At 37.4% G+C, this 22,881-nt stretch overlaps 1 protein-coding gene across 2 annotated transcripts; it reads left to right on the top strand.

Annotated features, from left to right (window-relative positions):
* The first annotated feature begins 6,579 nt into the window (after nucleotides 1-6,579).
* Nucleotides 6,580-15,479, top strand: kcnj13 (potassium inwardly rectifying channel subfamily J member 13). Of its 2 annotated transcripts, none has more exons than XM_035533899.2 (3): nucleotides 6,580-6,695; nucleotides 11,384-11,943; nucleotides 14,746-15,479. In XM_035533899.2, exons 2-3 carry the CDS (start codon nucleotides 11,436-11,438, stop codon nucleotides 15,345-15,347), a joined length of 1,110 nt encoding a protein of 369 aa, XP_035389792.1. In that variant the 5' UTR covers nucleotides 6,580-6,695; nucleotides 11,384-11,435; the 3' UTR covers nucleotides 15,348-15,479. The 2 variants fall into 2 exon arrangements, with proteins under 2 accessions (XP_035389792.1, XP_026878719.2); XM_027022918.3 differs by lacking the exon at nucleotides 6,580-6,695 and adding an exon at nucleotides 7,727-7,944.
* The last annotated feature ends 7,402 nt before the right edge of the window (nucleotides 15,480-22,881 follow it).

A 22,881-nucleotide genomic window follows, 5' to 3' on the forward strand; every position in this document is an offset into this window, starting at 1 on the left:
ATGACCCTCATGAGATGAAATAAATACAGATTATAATGTATAAATTACTTATGAATAGCACAGTGTTATAAATTGGTGATTTGACCATACTGGCTAATAAATGTTTTTTAAATTTATTTGTCAGTTACAGGCAAGATAAAAAATGTCGTCGAGTTAAAATGAATAAATTGATATGCTAAGCCTGAGGAGAAAAGATTATTTATGTTCCAATGATGCATCATTATTGAAGTATGATATTACACTGCCTAACCTCAGACTGTACAGTAATAGCAACCAACTGGGGCTGTTAGAAGATGATAATGATGATCTATGACTTTATTTGGTCATATAAATGGTACATATACACATGTCCAGTACAATGAAATACTCCACATATCATAGCTTCTTTGTGAGCTGGGGTCAGAGCACAGGATTTAGCCACTGTACAGCAACCCTGGAGCCAAGAGGGTTAAGGGCCCAACAGTGGCTGCATGACAGAACCAGAATTAAAACCCACAACCTTCTGATTGATAGCCCTTATAGACTATGTTAACCCCCCCCCCCCCCTCCCAAAAAAAAAGAGCTGTGGGCTCTTTTAGTGCTTACACAGATCATCAGAAGAGCTATATTCACCAGTATGCAGAGCTGTGCCATCATTTTTGTATGTACTATGCTGCACAATGTTGCAGTGCATGCTGGCAGCATACGCCTTCCTGATGAGGCAAATGAGGAAGATGAAGAGGAGGAAGAGGAGAGGGAGGAATGTTAACAGGAGAGAGGAGAGAAGGACTTTAACAGGCTGGCTTGGAATTACAAAGACAAATGAATGTTTTTGCCTAAATTTATTCAAAAAAATAATACAAATTTGATAAGTAACCCATGTTTGTTATAAACTCCAAAAGTATTTATTGGGCATGCAAGTTTTATTTTCAATAAACTTCATTTGTTCCCATCAATATTGAAATGCAACAATCATTGCAAAAAAACCCAAAAAACAGTGTCTTTTCAAAATCTTTATTTATTTTTTATTTCCTACACTGTGTACTGGGGTCTAAAAGGACACGGCCACAAAATGTGAAGCATTTTATAGGTCCCTTAGTCAGAAATCAGTAAAGTTTACTATTTTTATTTGGCTAAATATCTCACTTTGTTCAGAAGGCAATATAATTGACAAACAAATTGATAGCCTGGTCATCTTAAACTTAAGCCAGTGAAAACTATTTATGTCATGATACAGGACTACTGTAAGGTGTAGGTTGCATAGGGGATGTAAGTTGAGGTGGAGTAGATGGGAACTCATTTAAACAACCATCTACACTGAGCCTGAGACCCCTTCAGGTGCTGTTGAGCCCAGCATTCCCAGTGATTTTTCCTGCTCTGGACAAAGAACTGACGTAGATAATTGACCTCAACTAGTCTTTCCTGGGTTCTGCCCCCTTTCTTTTAGCTTGACTAGAAATGTCAAGCCATTTATTTCTTATGTTGATGTGAGATTCTTTTATATCACTAGAAGCACTTATGTTATTGGCCATATTCTCCCATTTCTTCTTTTTCTCTTTAATTGTTGAACTTCCCTGATCTTTAGAAAAGACTATTTTATTTTTTGCTTGGAAAATTTTAATTTGTGCTGTCAGTTTCCATGGTTCTAGAGTCTGCATTTTGAACTGTTTTCCACTGCACACTGTGCCATTTTGTAATGTCACTGGTGAAGAGGCAATAAAAGTGAATAACATGTTTGAATTCTGAGATGGAGAAAAGGACAAAAATGTAGAGCTGAAGAAAAAGTTTAAAGAATATTGTGAACTTAGAAAAAAACATGCCATGTTTTCTTCACGTGGGCACAGGGACTGTCAAAGACAATAGACATACATCACGGATCTGACAATCAAAGCAAAGGAATGTGACTTCACAGAATTGCACGATTTGTTGATATGTGACAGAATTGTGGTGTGTGACAAACAACCAAGTGAGAGGAAGACCTTGTACTACATTAGGTGATTGATCTCTTTTGACCAAGTGAGATCACATCCAGCAAGTTAAAGCATTTAACAACAAAGTGAAAGTGCACAAAATCCAGAACCAACAAGTTGATAAAGAACAACAAATACAAGGCAAAAACTGAACATGAAGAACAAAAAGGAGTTAACTTCAATAGATATGGTGGCAAACACAATGTAAAAAAGTAGCATTTAAGTAGCATTTAAGCCATGCTACAAGAAAAATCAATTTCCAAATATGTGCAAATCACGGAGCTACAACAAGCTTGACAATGGTGCAGAGTGCAATGTGATTTCAGAGAAAACATTCAGCTCACTGCCTATTAAAGGAAAACACATAGCAACTGTGTGATTGTTAGTGGCATACTTGGGTCAAAAATCTATCATTAGACAAGAAATCCCTTGCATATGAGTATAAAGGGCAAAAATTTAAAAAATGCTAATCAAACAAGATTCTCTAGCAATATTGGAAGTACAGCATGTACAGAAGCTAGACCTAGTAAAACCACTGTATGATGCAGAGGTAGCTCAGTGGTTAAGGTACTTGACTTGTATTCAGAAGGTTGCTGGTTCAAGCTCCACCACTACTAGGTTTCCACTGTTGGCCCCTGAGCAAGGCCCTTAACCCTCAATTGCTCAAGTTGTATTCAATCATAATTGTAAGTGGCTTTGGATAAAAGTGTCAGCTAGTTGCTGTAAATGTAGTCAGAAAGTTGCCAGTTCAAGCCCCACTGTTGAGCCCCTGAGCAAGGCCCTTAACCCTCAATTGCTCAAATTGAATTGAATCATAATTGGAAGTTGCTTTGGCTAAAGTTTTCAGCTAAATGCTTACCTGCTCTTCTATAATCAACCATTTGACTGATAACATTCATGCCACCTGCCTGAAATGTTATTGGAGAGTTATTGTAAACATCATGCCAGATGCACTTCAGCAGTCATCATCCATCCATGTTGCTGAGCAACGATTTGTAGGTGTATGTAGTATGGCTCCCAAGCACCTTTGCCACTGTAGCGTGGTACTCTGCTGATGAGCTCTGGTGCACTAGCCTCTTCACTGTCCTTACCAACCATCTGCCTTACTCTTGGCTGGCTACACCCATTAGGCAGAGGGTAGGCATACTGCTTGGTACCCCCTTCTCCCAAGCCTCTTCTGTGCCATCCATTTTTGAATTCATTGATGCATTGCTCGATCATTTTTTGTTCTATGGTGGTAGCCCACTTCTGGGACATCAACACCAAAGAAGATCCAGAAGATAACATTTCTGCTGCAGAGAAAACATTCTTTATTCAAGGTTTACAAACAGCAAACAACAAGCAGAATGGGACTAAACCCTAGGGGATAAACAGGGGAAAGATGACAATTAGGAATACATAACAAGGAGATGCAGAACATATTTTAATACACTAATTAAAGTAAAAAGGCACAGCTAAACTCAATCAACACATACACACAATTAGTCCAAAACAACATTAAGCAACATTGAGTTTTGAAATAATTTACAGTCTGTGGGGAGGTACATGGAATTCTGGGAGTCCAGGCCCTTACCACTTTCTCACTCTTCCAGGCATTGATGGAAGTGACTATTTTAATTTCATGTTTGACTTCATTATCTGTCCATACAAAAAATGATATATATATTTTTTGCTCTCTCTACATTTCAGCTGCTGTGTCAGACACATAGGCCAGTCACTCGTACATGTTCACCATTCATCTTTTCCATTGTTTATGCATTTTATTGTGGATAAGGAACTTCTTGAAATTGTAATGAATCTGCTAGTTTAGCCAAAACACACAAACAGCATTTTTCAGTTTAGTGTGGACTAGGCCTTAGCATTTAATTTATATCCAGGTCAGTTTATATAAAACACAGTAGAGGTGCTAATTAAACACAATTTTGCTGTACGGAGTCTCTCTAGGATGCTGATTATAGATGCGATAAACTCTAACAGTGGAGCATGTTTTATTTTCTATGATTGGACTATCTTCTGGAATTTCTAGATTTTTTTCAAAAATGTACTCATTAACTACATTTTCTTAATACTTCTAGAGAATCTGATAATGAGTAAATAAAACATAGAAATTAGCCATGTAGCAAAATATTATTGTGTCATTAATGTTGTATATTGTACCATAAATATTTGCATCAATATCAACAGAGATTAAACAAAGATGAAACACATGTGTCTGATATAGGGCAGAATTGATTTTGTTACTTTTTTACCTTTTCATTAGAAGTCTATTTATAATCTCTTTCATCACAAAGTTTAGTTTAGGCCAACAACAATGCATTTCACAAATATTCTATCCTGTTATGTAATTTATCCTGTAAGGTTTATAGAGACAGTTTTATTTATATAGTCTCTTCATAACCTTGAAAAAAATCACTATTTTTAATTTATTTAGGTAACGTATTACATTATGTTAAAAAAGTAAGAAATTGTGACTAAAATTATATAGAATAGTGAAGAATTGTCTCAAATTTCAGAAAAGGTAATTAAAGTGAAACCAAGAGTTTTTTTCTTCATAACTTACTGCAAGGGAATATAACCATTAATATATGCACAAACCATCTGCAAAATAACTCTTTTCCACAGCAAAATCATAGCCTGCTGGTCAACTCAGCACAGGATCTGCATGTGTGATTCACATGATCAGTTGAGAGAGGATGAGCTTCAGCATGATGTGTCTGATATTCACATGCTCTACTCCATGACCTATTGGAAGATAATGAGATTGTGTGTGTGATATTCATATTCTCTACTCTATGACCTACTGAGAGAGGATGGGTAGCTCATTACCACCTCCCACTACACTCTTAGACAGTTTAGATATTTACAGTGCAGATTCTGACTAGAACAACTCATTGGATCTCACCAATTATTCTAAATATTTCTGCCTAATGATTATGCTCACAAAGATTATCTAGCCATTGTATATTTAATTAGTCATTTCTATTTCTATAACTTTAGCATAAAAATCAACTTTATTTATTTTGTGTTGTTAGACATCAGCCAGATGAGGATGTATTCCCCCTCTGAGACTTGGTTACTTTCATGGTTTCTCTGTCTGGAACTTACACATTTCACTTGCTTAGTTAGGGATTGAAATTCTCTGTAAAGCTGCTTTGTGGCAATATCTAATGCAAAAAAAGTGCTATGCAGATACATTTATAAATGAATTTTGAATTTTCATTTCCATTTCCATTAACGGCATTCATCAGATGCTCTTATCCAGAGCACTTTATAAAGGTACTCTGTCATTTACTCATAGAATACATCCTAGCCAGTAAAGTAGAATTGAATGAGTTTGTGTGTATGTCTGTGTGTGCCTGTGTGCATACATGTGTGTAAGAAAAGGGTCAAATTTGACCATGGACAATGGAAAATCAGTAGAAAACCTAACTTATGACTTAATTTTTGCTTTCATAGATGAATGTTTGATTGACAATTCCTTTTGCAATACAGTATGAACTGGTACAAAGTGTAATATTAAGGTATTGACACACACACACACACAGACACACACACACAAACAGACACACACACACACACACACACACACACACACACACACACACACACACACATACAGATATGTGGCCCTTGGGTTTTAACTATAACAAAACTGGTTAAACTCACACCAGTCATCAGACATCTGCAACCCAAACTTTCCATTCACAGCTAGGGTGGCACTTCTAATGGTAAATGAGTTACTTAACAAATACACATAAGCCACTCTGCTCACACACACACACACACACACACACACACACACACACACACACACACACACACACACACACACACACACTGAAACTGAAATAATTAAACATAGAACACAGGCATGCCCTAACATATTCATTCGCAGAGAGAGATGGGAAGAAGGTGAGAAACAGCACAGGTCATGTCAATGTTGTTTGTAGGTATGTTCGTTGTTATAAGAGAGCGCGTTAGGTATCTCTGTTAATGTGATAAAAACTTTATGCATGCGCGCACACACACACACACACACACACACACACACACACACACACCCACACCCCTGCACACATACACGCATACACATACATACAGAGAGAAACACACATGAACAAAGGCCCTGCTATGGCCTTTCTACAGTTTTTCTACACACAAACAGTAATGAATACAGTCATTGTGTGTATGTGATAAAGACTGACATGGAGATATTGAGAGGCTCTTAACCTCACTCTCCAGAATTTAGGTCTCCTTGGTAACCACGGCAAGCTCAGAATGTCAAACAGTGATAGGATTGCCTCTTTTGTCTGGCAAATTATTATTCAACACATTGATTGTCAGGGGAAATCACCTATGACCCCAGTGATAAAAAAATCTGAGAACTTTCACCATGGCTCTGAACAAAGCCATCACAGGACTTGATTTGGAGGAGCAAAACAGTAAAGTCCATAAATATTTGGTTATATACATTCAGTTGAATTGATCATTAAAGATTCTGTTTTTTTTTGTTTTTTTTTATTTATTTCAGAAAGTATGCTTGGTGGGCAGGACAGAGGAGGTGTTTCACAAAGTAGCCTCATCCAATGAGAATGGGCAGATTCTTTAAAGCTTATGTGATTGGACTTACCAACTCATGCAGAACATTACTTATAGAAAGGAAGCCAGGCTCTGGAAGGCTCAAGAAGGCACATCAAGAACCTGTAGCATCTCTTGCAGCTCTTACGCAAATTGCATCAGCTGAAGGTAATTAATATATAATTATTATATAATTATTAGGAAGGTTTATATATATATATATATATATATATATATATATATATATATATATATATATATATATATATATATATATATATATATATATATGCACACACACACACACAAACACACACAGACATACATGTGCTCTAAAAGCTAAGTTAAATCGCTGTTCTCTGTAGCTTTTTAAAACAAGCTATTCATATAAAAGGCCAGTGGAAACACTACAAAAACAAAAAGCTAGGGTTAGGGTTATTTTGAGTACAAAGAGAACTGAGAACTGACTGAAAAAGGTTTGGTCTGGTACAGCTACAGAGGGATTTTACCTAATGAAGTGCAAACTTTATTATGGAACAAAATACATATATTTCAGTTTATGCATAGGTACACACAAATTCCCACCTATATACATGTACATGACACACGACAAACGCACACAGATAGACTGTATTATGCACATGCATTAAGAAATCAGGAGAAAAGTAAAAGAGAAAAAAAGAGAAAGAGAGTGAGAGAGAGAATGACAGAAATTAGACAAATGGTGAACAGAACACTGGAAGGATTTGGAATGACAGAGGGAGAGAGTGTCAGGGGTCCTCAGTCCCCCTGCAGCTAGAATGTCACATGAGACACACACACAAATCAGCAAGGAAATGTATGATTACTACTTCCATAGTTTACACTGCTGTCCCTCTCCATCCAACAAAGTGCTGTAAAAGAAAATGAAAATATGAAGACACAGATAATGAAAACCGCAGTTATGTGTGCTGCAATAGCAGCATCATAATATAGTATGATTGACACACACATGCACACATACATGCACACATACACGCATATTTAAGACTGTTGCTCATCTTTGAGTGCTAGCATTAGTGACGTTAGGAGGAGTATTCATGCTATTCTCCGGCCCCCAGGCCATGACACACAGCGGTGAATTGCACAGCAACAGCTGCAGTCACTGTCTCCCAGGGCGAATGGGAATCATTCTCTATCTGGTGGACAAAGGGAATTTGAAAAGTGGCATTTCAAGTTCAGCAATTTTTTTTTCCACACCGAAAGAGAAAGTGCACCTCCCTCTTGTTGTCACCTGTCTTACAGCAACCACGCAGGCGTTACTCGTGGTTTGGATAAGTTCAGCGTCAGGTTTTAGCAAGTTGCATTTCGAGTTCCGCTATTTTATTACAACGAAAGCACGCCTGCCTTACACTACTCACATACCTTTTCTCTCTCGGTAAGCATGATTTGTTTTTGTTTTTTTTTACCATTTTCTAAGCAATACTGTCTATGTTTTGTGGCTAGGATGGTAAAATTCCTTCATAGTAAGTCATTTGATGTCGTTGCCTGATATTGTCTATTCATGTCATAATTTAAGAGCATTGTCACAGTGTTCAAAATGATTACTTTTTGGTACAGTTTATTTTGACTTTGACCAGAATAAAATTCTTGTCATGGGGGTTACTGTGGGTGCTGCCAATATTAAAGACAAATACATGGTAATCCAGTCAGTTTTGTAGTTTCACACACTTTTGAGGCTTGAAAATACCTAGATATCTTCTATTGTTATTCTAACTGCATTCTAATTATGACCTTTTCCAAATTTGCTGTTTTTAAACCATACCTTTATGTTTAAAAAATCATTTCTAATTATACATAGTACATCCTCTAGTTAGTAGTGAGAAACTAACCACTCCCCTACAGCTTCTCATTGATCTTAAACCCATTCCAAAGGGACAATCACCATAAAAGCCCTCAAAAATCTTTCTCAAAATAGGCTTAGGGTTAGATGAGAATGTCTTTGTGTATTTTATATTTATTCAGGTCATATTTAGAATAGTAGCTCTTAATATCACACTGTGTTGTTGAAACCTCTTGAAACTTCTTGAAACTCCCTTATTACATCCCATTTGGGTTGACAAATAAAGTCAAAACTAAAATAAAGTCAAAGTAAAACCTGACAGAACAAATGTTTTGAACCGCCTGAATATAGACCTCTATGTATGTATACAATTCTATATACTTCACTCACTATACTCTGCACTTCCCTTTTTTCAAAACTAATGTTTTCATAACCTTTTCACATCTCTCAAAACAGAAAATGAAAATGATTTATACCACCCAATCCCCAGACCATACAACTAGTGTGAGGTCTTTTAATCTGAGTATGCAATCTTTACTATATTTTATTTAATTGAGATGCAATTAGAATGTATAAATTAATCTTTCATTATATATAAAATAGGATTAATTATACTCTGCATGCAGTGTTAGTGTAGTGACTGTAACAGTACACTACAAACAGTAATGCAAACCCAAAGTTTGTCCAATGCTGACTATTATTTTAAACAATTCATATGAAAAACAGGTAAAAGCCCAAGAAATGTATTTATGTTGGGTATAAATATATTTGTTATCAAGTCACAACTGCTTGAAAACAGGCAGGGATATAAATTAATTTTTACAAAAAACTTTTATTCATTTTTACTACTATTAAAAAGGCATCTTTCTTTTTGGTTGCTTTTTAGTTCTGTATCATCTATTAAAATTCATTAAGCAAATTTAAATACAGTACATGGAACTTTTAATTAACAATTAATTAAATTTTTTTTACATTAACATATTAAAATAACACAGTTGTTTAATCTCTACCATAATTGTAATTAGTTTAAACAAGGTGATCTCCGTGTCCTCAAAACCTAAGAACTTTGATACAAGTGGGCAGGACCACATCCACCACTTTGCCCATGTCTCCAGCCTCAGCTCTTCCTGTACAACCTTTGCATCCACCTTTCATGGAAAATGAATATTTACTAACCTGAAAAGTTATCGCAGGTACGTTTTGTAGTTGTGCTAAAAACAGGCCTTGTGAGTTCCAAAGATTAAACAATGGTATTATCTGTTTTTGTTGACTAAACGTCCTTACTTGCTTTTTGTTTACATACAAAAAAACATTAATTAATTAATCCCTACAGAATTTAAATCTTAGACCTCCTGGGTTATTTTTCATCTGCGTCCAGCTGGACATATAAACAAGAGTTTTCATGAAAAGCACTTTAAGATTTGCAATGATTAGGTGTATCAGGTGATAAATAGGAGCTCCCTCTCCCTCAAACATTCATGTTCTCTGTCTTACTTTTTATTGCTCTGCAAGGCTGTGATGGAGGGTTCAGTTTCCCAAAAAGGTTATGGTGCTCCATACCTCTGAACACTAACACACCAATATAGTACAGCAAGCAGATAAAAACAGGCTCCCTCCAGTGTTTTAATAACACATCACTACGCATTGCATTTTGTAAAGTCCAACAGACCAATTACTGTAGTCTGAGGCAAACAAAGTGAGAGATAAACATGAGAGGATTAAATAACATTCCTGTAGTCTTTTTTACACATACTTTCCCACTGTGATACATCACTAATTAATCACCTGGCATCTACACCAGCACACAATTACAATGGACAAAGTGAACAGTATCACACCCTCTTGCTTTTCCCCCTTCTCTCTATCCCCCTCTCTCTGTCTTTTTCCCTCTCTCTCTGTGGAAAATAAGCAGTGGGTGGTAGTCTTGAGTCTATCATGTAGTAACAAAATTTCGCAGAATGGAGCAGAACCCGAGTGATCTCTCACAGCTGGGAAGCATTCGTGCTCCACTGCCTGTAGAGTCCAGCTGTAAGGCAAAGGAACAGCAATTTTACAGTTAGCAATGTTCAAATTATACTCTACAATGATAAAATTATACTCTTAACATAACTGTCAACACAGATAGATCCTGAAGAATTATTTATAAAACTGTGGTAAACTTTACAGAATTGTTAAATTACATAATGCTTGTATGTGTTAAATATCCTAGAATGACTTTAAGTGAAGTGTCACAGCAGAACATGCAGTGGCAGAAGCTTCAGAGTTTCACTGTAGGCTACCTCATGTTGTGACAGCATTGCAGGTGATGAATCAGCAATATCCAACTGGCCAGCAGAATAGCAAAATAGTTTTTGGTCCCTAAATTATAACTGTCCTTTTAAACATTAGGTTCATAAATTAGGTTTGCTCCAGCAACTTCAATTAGGTGGCTTTGCATAAAATGTGGTAAGATGAGTTAAGATCTATGTCAAGGACATCCCATCTCCTTATCAGCAGGTGCACAGAACCAGATAAACTCCACAAATAACTAATTATTAAAATAAATATCAAATAAATAATCAACTAATGCAGTCCAGTTCTATGGTAACAATAGATATAAGTACACAATACCAATAATAGCTGATGTTGCTGTAGCACTACAAGAAAATTTCCAATTACTTGGAATTTCACATCATTACTGTCCAGCATAGCATAGCAGAGATGGGGCATGGTTAGTTAAAGATAATAATCATCTTGATAATAACAATCCTAACAATAATAAATAATATTTCAATATTTTACTTAGTTATACCTATGTCTTTACTGAACAGGTTGGAAAAGTTAGTTACTTGCATGGACCTAATTTTTTTTTTAAATTACAGATTTAACAGATTTTAGAAGACAAATGCTTAATTTCACAGCATTAATTAAATAATACTTAACAATATAGCTGAAATAGTAATGTTTTGGTTTTCTTTTCAGTTTCTATGATTGTTATCACTTGCTGCTACATTACAGCTCACATCTTTTGATTTTGTTCTGCTTATCTTTTCAGGTTCAAACCACCACCATCACCAACATCCTTGTCCCCTGCCAGTTCCATTGTCATGGCAACCACTGCCGCCAGCAGCAGCGGCAGCAGTTCTGACAGAAAGTCTGCTACCTCCCCACTGATGGCCAAACCTCATGCTCACCAACAGCGGTTGGTTAGCAAGGATGGTCGGAGCCTTGTGCGGGGCCCCGTCTACCATGGGCGGGCAACATGGCTGGGGGCATTACGGGATGTGTGGGGTACATGGCTTTCCCTGCGCTGGCGATGGATGGTTCTGGGATTCTGTGGCTCCTTCCTCCTCCACTGGCTCCTCTTTGCAGTTCTCTGGTACCTTCTGGCACATGCCAATGGAGATCTGACCGTTGACCATGACAACCCACCCCCTGGGCACACACTGTGTGTCAAGTATGTGACGGGCTTCACAGCTGCATTCTCGTTTGCGCTGGAGACCCAGCTGACCATCGGCTATGGCACCATGTACCCCAATGCTGACTGCCCCACAGCCATCGCCCTCCTCGCCTTGCAGATGCTGCTCGGTCTCATGCTGGAGGCCTTCATCACCGGTACAGACCACAGTGTTTCTCATGCTAAAGAAAAGGGCAAACCATAGGCTCTAGAAACATAATACAGTGATACAATGAGACTGACAGTGTATATGGATGTAGCCTTTGACTTGGAACACCTACTGAGGTCTGTAGGTCAAAAACATCTGCTTAATATTGGTGATATTCATCAGGCAGTGACACACTACGGTAAGATAGAGAGTTAATAAAAATAATAACAGTTTTAATGGTGACACATTATTTTGAGTGATCCTTTATGATTAAGTAAACACTCAATAGACTCTCAGTAACATCAATGATGTAGCAGTAGGGAAGCTTCTGACTACATTCAGTAGATTAATTTTAATAAACTGTGTAAATAAGGTTTGTTCACTTTATTTGAAGTGTCCAAGTTCATATGTAGATGTTAACCTGAGAAGTCACTGAACATATAACAGGCAGAATAATACATACTCAACAAGCTGTTATAGACACGTTGTTGACTTCAACGTATAATTGAATTCTGGATGTGATTAGGTTGATTGGGTTGAGGCTAAGGTTAAGATTGGGGTTAGTATTAGGATTAGGTTTTAGGTTGGGGTTGAGGTTAAGGTTAGTTGTGTTGGTTTGAGGTCTGATCACTGGTGTGTGACCCTTGAACTGTTCTACTTTTGACCTTTAAACCTGATTCATTCATGACAATGCCACAGATATAATGCTACAGATACAATGCTACAGATACAGATACTCTTTATTAATCATCTATAAAGGGTCACACAAAATAAAGAGTTACCATTTTAATTTATATATAACCTTTGCCATATGAGACCGTGCATGCAGTGGTTTGTATTTAACCTAAGATAAAATATATAGCCAATCTAACTGACAGAATGAGCATAATATGTAATGAACACTTGGTGTATATATGAGGACTGTGGCAACTGAGTTTTTAATAAGTTGCAGTTTATTAAGAGTTTTTCTAGAAGACAAAATTAATCATCTAGAGGTATGGTAAGAAAAGCAGGCACCAGGTTTTCAGCATCTTACAGACTGAGAAGTCAGGAAATACCATGTAGCTAAAAAACGGATTGTGAACACTAGAAGGGAGTTTAATGGCCATGACACCAGCAGTGTCAACTGAGATTTTAGGGACAGGTTGATAATATATATAATGAAGAAGGTACTGAAAACTAAGCTTTGAGGGACTCCTTGTGTAACAAGAGAGGTAGAAGACTTATCAGTAGATAGAAAATAACATCTATGAGAATAAGGATACTGAGGATACCATAGTAAAGACATAAGGAGGCAGACACATTGTGTTTGTTAGAAACTAACATGGACAAAACTCAGTCAATCCTTATTTTGAAGGGTACTGACTTATTTAATAGTTACAGTGTATGTAGAAATACTATGCTATGAAAAAACAACAACAATAGTTTTCATAATGTGACTCCTTAAACCTGCAGTAAAGTTTGGACTTCTATGGTGGGGAAAAAAGCAGATTCTTTGATTCTGTGCATGTACACAGTATTTGTATGGTAGTATTCAAAGAGTATGAGTATTCAAGAATTTAAGCAAAACTTGGTGAACAAAATGTCTTTTGAGCATGTAATTGCAGTGCCAAGCCAAAATTCGCAACTCCTTAAAACTTACTGTGATTTTCATCTATTCTACCTTGCAGATTTTGTTCAGGCTGTTCTGGTTGTTAGGATGCCATTTATCAACTGCAATTTTTAAATATTGCCACATACTCAACTGAACTGAGATATGGACTTGGCCATTGTAGGATATTCACCTTTTTGTTGTTCAACCACTCTGGGGTTGCTTTCGCCTTGTGCTTGGCGTCAAAGTCCTGCTGAAATGTGAGGATTCTCCAAAGCTGCAGTTTTGGCATTTAGTAGGTTGTCTTGTGATATCTCCCTGTATTTTGGACCATGTTTCCATCCTTCAGTTCTAACAAGATTTCCAGGCCCTGAAGCTTCTCCACAACATGATGTTGTCACTCATAACTCATTATTTGCATGGTGTTTTTTGAGGATTGCAGAGTGTTTGCACCAAATAATGTTCTGAATTTTGGTCAAAACACTCAATTGTCTTCCATCTGAACACAAAACCTGACCCCATATTTTAGCTTAAAATGAATTATTCACTTTATTATCACTTTAAATAAATGACTTTTGAGGTCTTTCAAAATAAAAGTAAAAATTTTAACTTTGAAAGAAAATTATGAAAGAACTATTTGCAATCCAAGAATAATTTAACAGCAAGGCCTTGTTGTCCTATACATCTCCAGTATTAAGAAATAAAACAACAACAACAAAACATTGTTGTGCAATCTCTTTATAAACATGACTCCCAAAGTTACTGAGTACTAGGGGAAAGATTTAATGTTAACTATCAGAGTGGGCAATCAACAGCTAACCCCAAAGCTGTTGAAACAGGTTAGCTGTGGCACTGTCACTTTCCCTTTTGAATCCTGGCTCTCATCAGGTCCAGCTCTAGGAGATGTTTTTTTTTGTCGAACTTATTGAACTGGCCTAAATTTTTAGGCTTTACAATTTTTTCATGTATTTTGTTCTGTACTGACTAATTCTTTCCTTCTGATGTTCCAGTTTTGATGGTTGATGATCTATCTTAGGAGTTTGTGAATATGATAAAAGACCCGCTTAAAATAATACACAATAAAAAATTACCCAATTAATAAATCACTCTTAAACCATCAACCTTAAAACCTTAAACCTCAATCTCAATTCCTCTATCCTCAAACACAAATCCTTTCTTACTATTTGATCTCTCCCTCTCTGTCTTGCCTCTCACTCACAGGTGCGTTCATGGCCAAGTTCTCTCGTCCTCATAAGCGCTGCAGTGGTATCCTGTTTAGTCCCCAGGCTGTGGTGTGTGAGGTTGAAGGTCAATGCTGCTTGATGTTCCGTGTGTGCAACCTCCTGTCGAGGCCACTGGTTGACGTGTATGTAAGTGCAGTTCTCTATGAAGAGCGGGAGGATCACACACTGCACCAAACTGCCCTGGAATTCACCTTGGATGGCCTGGGATCGCGACCCTGCCCCCTCTTCCTATCACCTTTGACCTTTCTTCACCCTTTGACTCCGGACAGCCCGCTCAGCTGTGTCCTTCCACCTGTTGGCCAATCACAGTTCGAGCTGGTGGTGTTTCTCTCTGCTTCTCAGGAGGGGACAGGATCTGCCTACCACAAGAGGACATCCTACTTGCCTGATGAGATCCAGTATGGCCGCTGCTTCTCCAAAGCTATGGTCCTGCATGGGAAGGCACAAAACAACTTAGACACCATGTGCTATTTTGACACGCACCTCTGTCCACTCATGGTACCCAACACGCACACCAATTCTCGGGATAAGGAGTGTGTGGTGCAGGTCAATGGAGAAGGCAATGACAAGACTGAATAACTGTATTTTTTCCTGTCCACTCTGTGCATACAAAGAGGAATTTCACTTATGACCAACAAGCCAAACAAACTATACATTTCAGAATTTTCCCTGGTCCAACATGCCTGAGTTAGCACATGAAGGATTTGAGAATAGACTGATCAACTGAATCAAGTGAGTTAGATTTGAGAAATGACAACTGTACAAACACACAAACAAAACTCTTAAGGACTAGAATAAGAGTAACTGTCCTGCCATGTTATTTTGAATACGGTTTACACTAGATTTAAGCTGGAAAAACATTAACTCTATAAAGAGGGGATATAGCACAATATGGGGGCAAATAATTACATAATAATGTACAATAATGATATTCATCACTGCTGATAGAAGAGCCACACACCACTACTGTCAACATAAATTAATCAATTAAGTACCATGTGATTATGGTACTGGTTAGAACAATAAAGTATTGTATACCTTCAAAACATGCAAAATAGAAAAAAGTGGTACTGCTCACCTCTTCAGTGGATAATTTTAAAAATAATCACAAAAATTGAGAGGATACCTGGAAATAAGTTTCAAGATTGAAGATTTTACTTTTCAATCAAGCTGCCTCCAACTCTAGTTGGCAGTAGTTTGCTGAATACTGGCAGTGTAATGTGGGCTAGGAATGACTGAGAATGCTAAAAAAAAAACTGCTGACCCTTTCTCTGAAGTGGTGAACACATAACCAGGATTTCCTGGATTCTTATTATCAGGTTAAAATTTTACTCATTTAAACTAAATTCCTGTGACACTTTCCAAAGAGGAGATATTGGCAAAAAGCTGGGGCAAGCATTTAGAGAATTATTCAGTATCAACCGAAATTGAACCTATGCATAAATCTGGATGATTTTATTGGTAGCCACACACTGTATATCATCTTTATTTTCTGATTAGACCTACATAATATGTTGCATTATTATTGTAATTATCTTCTGTTAAAATTCGTTTGCTCTTGAAAATTGGTTCTTCGCTCCCAGTGTAGAGTAGGAGGATTTAGAGTATGAGGATTTTCATTGGCAAAGGTAATTGGAAAGCTGTGGTTATTTTTTTTTCTCCTTAAGAAATCAATCAAATTTACATGATTATCTTCTATTGAATATCCATTTATATAAACATCTAGAGTACTTTTAATGCTAAATTTAAAAAAAGTAATGGCATAATTTTGTAACATTTGTGACATGAGAGCTAAAAAAAGTTCTTAAAAATGAAAGCAATTTTTGGTTTTGATTTTTTGCTTAACTTTCTAAAAGTAAATCATAAGGAGAACCATTTAACCTATAACAGGTCACCTAGAACACACCAGAGGATGCCTATAATACATTACATCTGGGTAAGTTCAACATCTTTAAAAGTGATACATTTACACAAGCTTCTAACAAAGTTTTTGTAAGCATAGCATGCACAGATCCTATGCATACCATCTTTGTGTAAGCTTTACTATTTTGCCTGAAGGTACATATTACATTCATATACAATAATGAAAGTACACACACTCTTATACACTAGTTAAGAAATTCCAGACCTAACCCAGACATTAGCTAGCCTACACGCTTATATATCCCAATATGTGCGTCTGCATCAGAGATTTAGCCAATTGGCAAATAATTTAAAAAAACAAAACAGTTATTTCCTTTATGACTAGAAGGCAAAGAAAACATTTAATTATCTAAGAATTGCCTTTGCATTTTTACGCATTTGAAATTTGATGTTCAAAAACATAAAGATAACCATTGTCAGTTTACATTTCTGGTGAGGGTAAATGGGTTGGCTGAAAAGTACAAGAGAGGCAGAGGGGAGTAAATGTGAAGCAAGATGCATTGCTTTTAGCTGTTATGAATATGGTTGAAATTTGTAGAACATGGTGATGTGGCCAAATGTATTAGCCAACATGAAATATGTATAGATAGGTGTCTTTCACCAATTCATAAGTTAGTTTGATAACTATCAAGGTTTTGTGAGAACATATTTGACTTGCATATTTAATAGGATAGAAATAAATGCTTTGCCATCATTAACCCAAATCAACCAGGAAAGCTTTTCAGGAATGAGCAGAATTTCCAACATTTCTGTTAGTTTGCTTAACATACTCTGATTAAAACACACACAGAATTAGATCGTAGATTTTGACTGTGTACGTTACCTCAGGAACTTCATTGAGAAAATATTTTATTTGCAGATATGATTGGCCAATGGAGAGAACAACAGCAACATCAGACAACATATTGAAGTATTCTCTACCCACTATCCACTGACATACAACCTTATATGACATAGGAAGGACAATAGCCTGAAACATAAGTTGTGAACTATGTCTGGGATAAGAGGTTAACTGGGTACCTAAATTTTAATGTGATGCAGAACCCAAATAAAAACATAAGGAATCCCTTTCATAGAAATTACATAATATACCAGATACATTTTAGCAGTAAAATAATAATGGTCATCCGACCCAAGAGCACAGATACCTGGTGCTTTTGGGGAAATACAATTTGGCCCCAGATTGCTCTGGTATTTTAGACATTCTCTTTCCATTTCCAGAAATGATTATGCTTGAGAATGGTCTGTTCCATTCTATGGAAAGCTGAAACAGAGACATTGGCAGCAGCCAGTATAATTCAATGGCAGTGAAAGTGCAACAAGTATTGTGTGAAATTGCAGCAGTGAATTGTTAGAGGGTAGTCAGCATTAATTACTAAGGACATCAGACTTTACGTTACATTTCGTTCTCTCCATAAAATAAAATCCTTATGCTATATCTGGCAAGAATCTAAGAACACTATTAAGATAGAAACCTGTTACAGATACCTGGTTAATCTGGTGTCCTCCCTTTGTCTTCACTATGATAATTATTGCTAATAAATAATCTACTCAACAATTATTGTCAGATTTCATAATTTTAGAAATGCCATTTTCTGCAGACCCCATGAAATCAATCCATCCTCAACAGTCACAGCACCATGAGGCTTTGTAATATCCACTAGAAAGATCCTTATACAAGAAGTTCAAGAAATTAGATGAAGTTGTATTATTGTATTGTTGTATTGTATTGTTATTGGGTTGTCACAGGATTGTATGTCTCTTCCAGAGAACCAGACTCAAAGACACAAAGAATCAGACACAATAGAAGTCTGAGAATTTGGGGAGGATTATTGTGCCTCATACTGAGCCTCAGTCCAATAATTTTTCAGGTATGCCAGATAAATTAAAAGCCCAGTGGTGGAGACAACCATGTGCAGGTCAGTCTAGCATGGAGGTAACATATTGTAGCAAGGAAAAAGCCAGAAGACATTTTCTACTCAAGGAAATCTGCTTTATTGCAATGGCAAAGCATTTACAGTGGTGTTTGCCCCCTTCCTGATATTTTATTTTTTTGCATGTTTGTCACACTTAAATGTTTCAGATAATCAAACAAATTTAAATATTAGACAAAGATAACACAAGTAAACACAAAATGCAGTTTTTAAATGAAGGTTTTTATTATTAAAGGGAAAAAAAAATCCAAACCTACATGGCCCTGTGTCAAAAAGTGATTCAGGGTTCCATTTATATTCATTTTGCAAACACTTTTTGCAAAACATTAAACACACCATTGTAATCTGAAATCACTGTTTATTTTGGAACATACTGCTATGCAATTTCTTCTCCCATTTACGAATTACCCAAACCAGTCCACACATGTGAAACCACTTATGACTATGAAAACATGCACTAGTAATATAACTATTAAATCCTCTTCTCTACTGACATCTCTAGCCTTCTTGCTGCATCAAATGCTGTCTCTCTCAAATTCAGCACTGACACTGGAGAACCACAATTGTCCGTTGACAATCATACTGTAGACATGATTTAGCACCCTCTCCCTTGGAGCATGGATCACAGTTTTTGTTGATGACTCATGCTCCAAACCAAGTGATAGCATATACCTATGAGACTATGCTGGGTTTACACTTACAAATGTAATTTTTGAAATCCATTCTCTGCCTTATTCCTCAACTCAGGCAGCTGAGCTGATAGCTCTGATTCATGCTTGTATTCTTTTCAAGAAATCCTAAATCCTACTCCTGTCTCATGCACCATTTTCACAGGGTGTCTCATGGTGTTGAATAAAGGGGGTTTCTAGAAAACATTCAAAAGCGTATTCAGGGTGTAAGAGTGTACTGTAAATCTGATTCTAAATTCCTGCTTAATTTGTGCACAAATAATGTGACAATAAAAACAGTTAGGGGCCCCTTTTCAGTTTTTCAGTTCATTACAAATTGACTTCACATACAGGCCGACAAGTGGGCCATTCAAGCTAATGTTGGCGATTATTGATCAATTTTCTAAATGGCCTGGGGCATTCCTGTGTGTTAAGCAAAATGTGAAAACAGTAGTAAGAATTTTGGCAAAGGAACTCATTACAAGTTATGGAATACCAACTTCAATAAACAGTGACCAAGGTCCTGCTTTCATGTCAAGGTGACAAAGTACTTATGCAAATACAAAATATGCATGAATACTAGTGCAACCACAAAAAGTCACTTTTCAAACTTTTGATGGGAAGACCGTTTCCCATGCAATGGGTAAAGTGCCAACCAGGGCTCACCAGTGCTCAAACTAATTGTGCTTCTTATCCCTGTTTACTAACAGATAAATCAACTCACCAGTTTAAACCCAGAGACACGCTCTTAATCAAACATTTGCTTCCTTTGGCAAGATTCTTTATAGACCATGTACCACCTTCATTGCAATGATGAACAACTGTACTAACTGATGCCAGCCTCAATGGATCTATGGTAGTAGATAAAGGGGCCCCTGTTTACAAAGTGCTGTCAGGATGTTTTTTATTCTTTTTTATATCTCTCTCCCTCATTCTATTCTGACATTAGGCTAACCTGGTTATGCCCAAAATCCAGTGGTTCAGCATATCTGGCAATACTGTTTTACCCTTAAGATCATCTTACCCAGCTGGCACTCCACTGTTATCCTTTAAATCTTGGTAACTTATGCTTATCGGGCAGAATAGACACAAGGGAAAACAAAAGTGTATGTTTGCTCTTTCACCAGTGTTATTTTTAGCTCTGTTCCCCATGGCGACAGGATCATTTCATGCCCTGAGTCAGTGTGAAGGCAACACTGCTTGTGTCATGTCCCTCAGAGTAGTATCTGATGTCACTAGATCTGCTCCGTGTCATGGAGCATGACATGCATGATGCATGGGCCTAGCCCAGACCCAAATCTAACTTTGACTCTTCCAACTGTTTATTGCAATTGGTCATAGCTAATATCATTAACATAACTTTGGACAAATGGCTTGATTCTACATCCACTAATCAATTACACAGGCCCTTTATGCTTAATGTTCCCCAAAGTGGTCTCAGTGGTGGAAAAACAATGTAACTAATGTAGCACTTCAACGGTGCAGCTGCAGTATGTCTGCATATCAAACAATAATGCCTTACCATTACTCAGACATTCCTGGTGTGTCCACACCATGAGGATAGCATCACTTACACCCAGATGGCCATGAGATCTCCCACAAAAAGCAAAGTGCTTATTTAACAATCAGAAACTTGTTTGTCCATTTACAACCCTGTGGTCCACATATGTTATGTTCTGGATCTGTGACAATAGTAGCAGTGGTAGCTAATGTGGGCAGTGGTAGCTCAGTGGTTAATGTACTTGACTACTAATCTAAAGGCTTCCAGTTCAAACCACAGCCAAGTTACCACTGTTAGGCCCCTGAGCCTCAATTGCTTAAGTTGTATTCAGTCATAATTGTAAGTTGCTTTGGATAAAAGTGTCGGCTATGTGGCAATAGAGCCTGTAAGAACACACTTTAGCTGGATTGGCACTACTCCAGTCTGTCCATGAATAATATCTTTCATTAATCTTGTTGGAACAACCAGTTGACAATATTAACACATCCCTAATGCCTTTCAGGGTCACACCTGATCCTTTGACTAGTCCTGGCACAGCTATCGGGTGGTCCTTATTTTTGAGCAAAGGGACCACTATGGTCCTGAACAAGATCAATGGCTTAGCCTGGCAGGTCTTGAAATTAGGTAATGGCACCACCATTGTCGTTGTTAAACAATTAGCTTGGCCTTGACCTTCTGCTAGCAAAAGGAGGTGTGTGCATTGTGCTCAACACCTCATGCTGGTTTTAACCCTTTGTCATTTCTGTCATGAAATCTCTGATTACTAGGACCATCAAATCCATGATCATCCCAGCCTTTCTACTCATGCATGCCACGCTGGAGGCAGATGATGATGATGATCACAGCAGTCTGGCTGAAAATGTTTCCTTGTGTGTTTTATCTATTCACTAGTCTGCATCTCCAGGAGAAAGATCTCTGTCGTGCATAAAATGGGCAGGTCAGGAATTTTCCCCATAAGACTCAGGTTTTCACTTGGCCCTGTAGGAATTCTCTATTGTTATTCTGTTAGAATAAACAAGGGCAATTTAAGAATAAAATTCTTGTCAGTATAGCACATTATGTTCTATCTGCAGAACCAACTACTTCTTAGATTTCCCTTGTGTCTGTAGATTTCCCTTGTATCTAATCCCAACCAGCTCTACTCATGACCCCATGAGCTTCGCACACACTTTCCTTTCCTCACACCACTTTCCTCTTCATCACACACACCTACCTCAGCCCTACAAATACTGTTGCTGCTAATAAACTATAGCTTCTCTGATTACAACCAACTTTGATCTCTTGATTTGGGGTGGCTCTCCGAACTCATAGAGAGAATGGACTGGACAGAAATGAAGACGACTGCACTCAGGTTGAATCGCAAACTAAAAAACCTTACAGATATACAATATTGTACTCAGGCAAAGAGAACCATGAACACCATGGAGCTGCCATCTGGACACATAGGAGAGTTGTTTCGAGTCTGGCATTTTACAATCCAGTGAGCAGCAGAATACTCTCAGCTACATTTTCCACAAAATCAATAGACTTGACTCTGATTCAATGTTATCCATAAACTGCCGACATGCCAGACAAAGAGACTGAAGTAATCGCAGAAACTCCAAAGAAGAACATTGTATTGATTATAGGTGATTTCAATGCCCGAGTGGGACAAGATGCAGAAGAGTATGATGTTCTTGGACACAGTAGACACAGTGAGAGAAACGATGTATCAAACACTGGTGGATGTCTGGGCTGAACATCAGTTGGCTATCACTAACACACTCTCCATTTACACAAGAGGCACAGATACATTTGCAAAAGTCCAGATGGCATGACCAGATTACATCAGTTGCTGACATCAGGTGCTCTGTGCCTCCTCTTGGAGAATTCTCTACTCTTTTGTGGCATGTGTGAACACAGGGAGGGAGCTTTCAGTTGTAGGCATTTTCTGAAATGAGTTTGTATTTACCCTCATCTGTCAGAGGTTCTTAGGCCTTATGAGTGTGTACTGAACGTAATGTTCTGTAGGTTCTTAGATAGGGCCCTATGAGCATGTACTTTACATCTACAGGCTTTTTGTATGAAGCCTCAAGTGGTTATAATTA

The sequence above is a fragment of the Electrophorus electricus genome, chromosome 17 (genome assembly GCF_041902795.1).
Source record: "Electrophorus electricus isolate QZ-2024a chromosome 17, ASM4190279v1, whole genome shotgun sequence".
Taxonomy (NCBI): Eukaryota; Metazoa; Chordata; class Actinopteri; order Gymnotiformes; family Gymnotidae; genus Electrophorus; species Electrophorus electricus.

Coding starts and splice junctions, on each gene's coding strand:
- kcnj13 (XM_035533899.2), top strand. CDS start 11,436: ATGGCAACCACTGCCGCCAGCAGCAGCGGCAGCAGTTCTGACAGAAAG. Junction 11,944..14,745: donor GCTGGAGGCCTTCATCACCG/GTACAGACCACA, acceptor TCTCACTCACAG/GTGCGTTCATGGCCAAGTTC.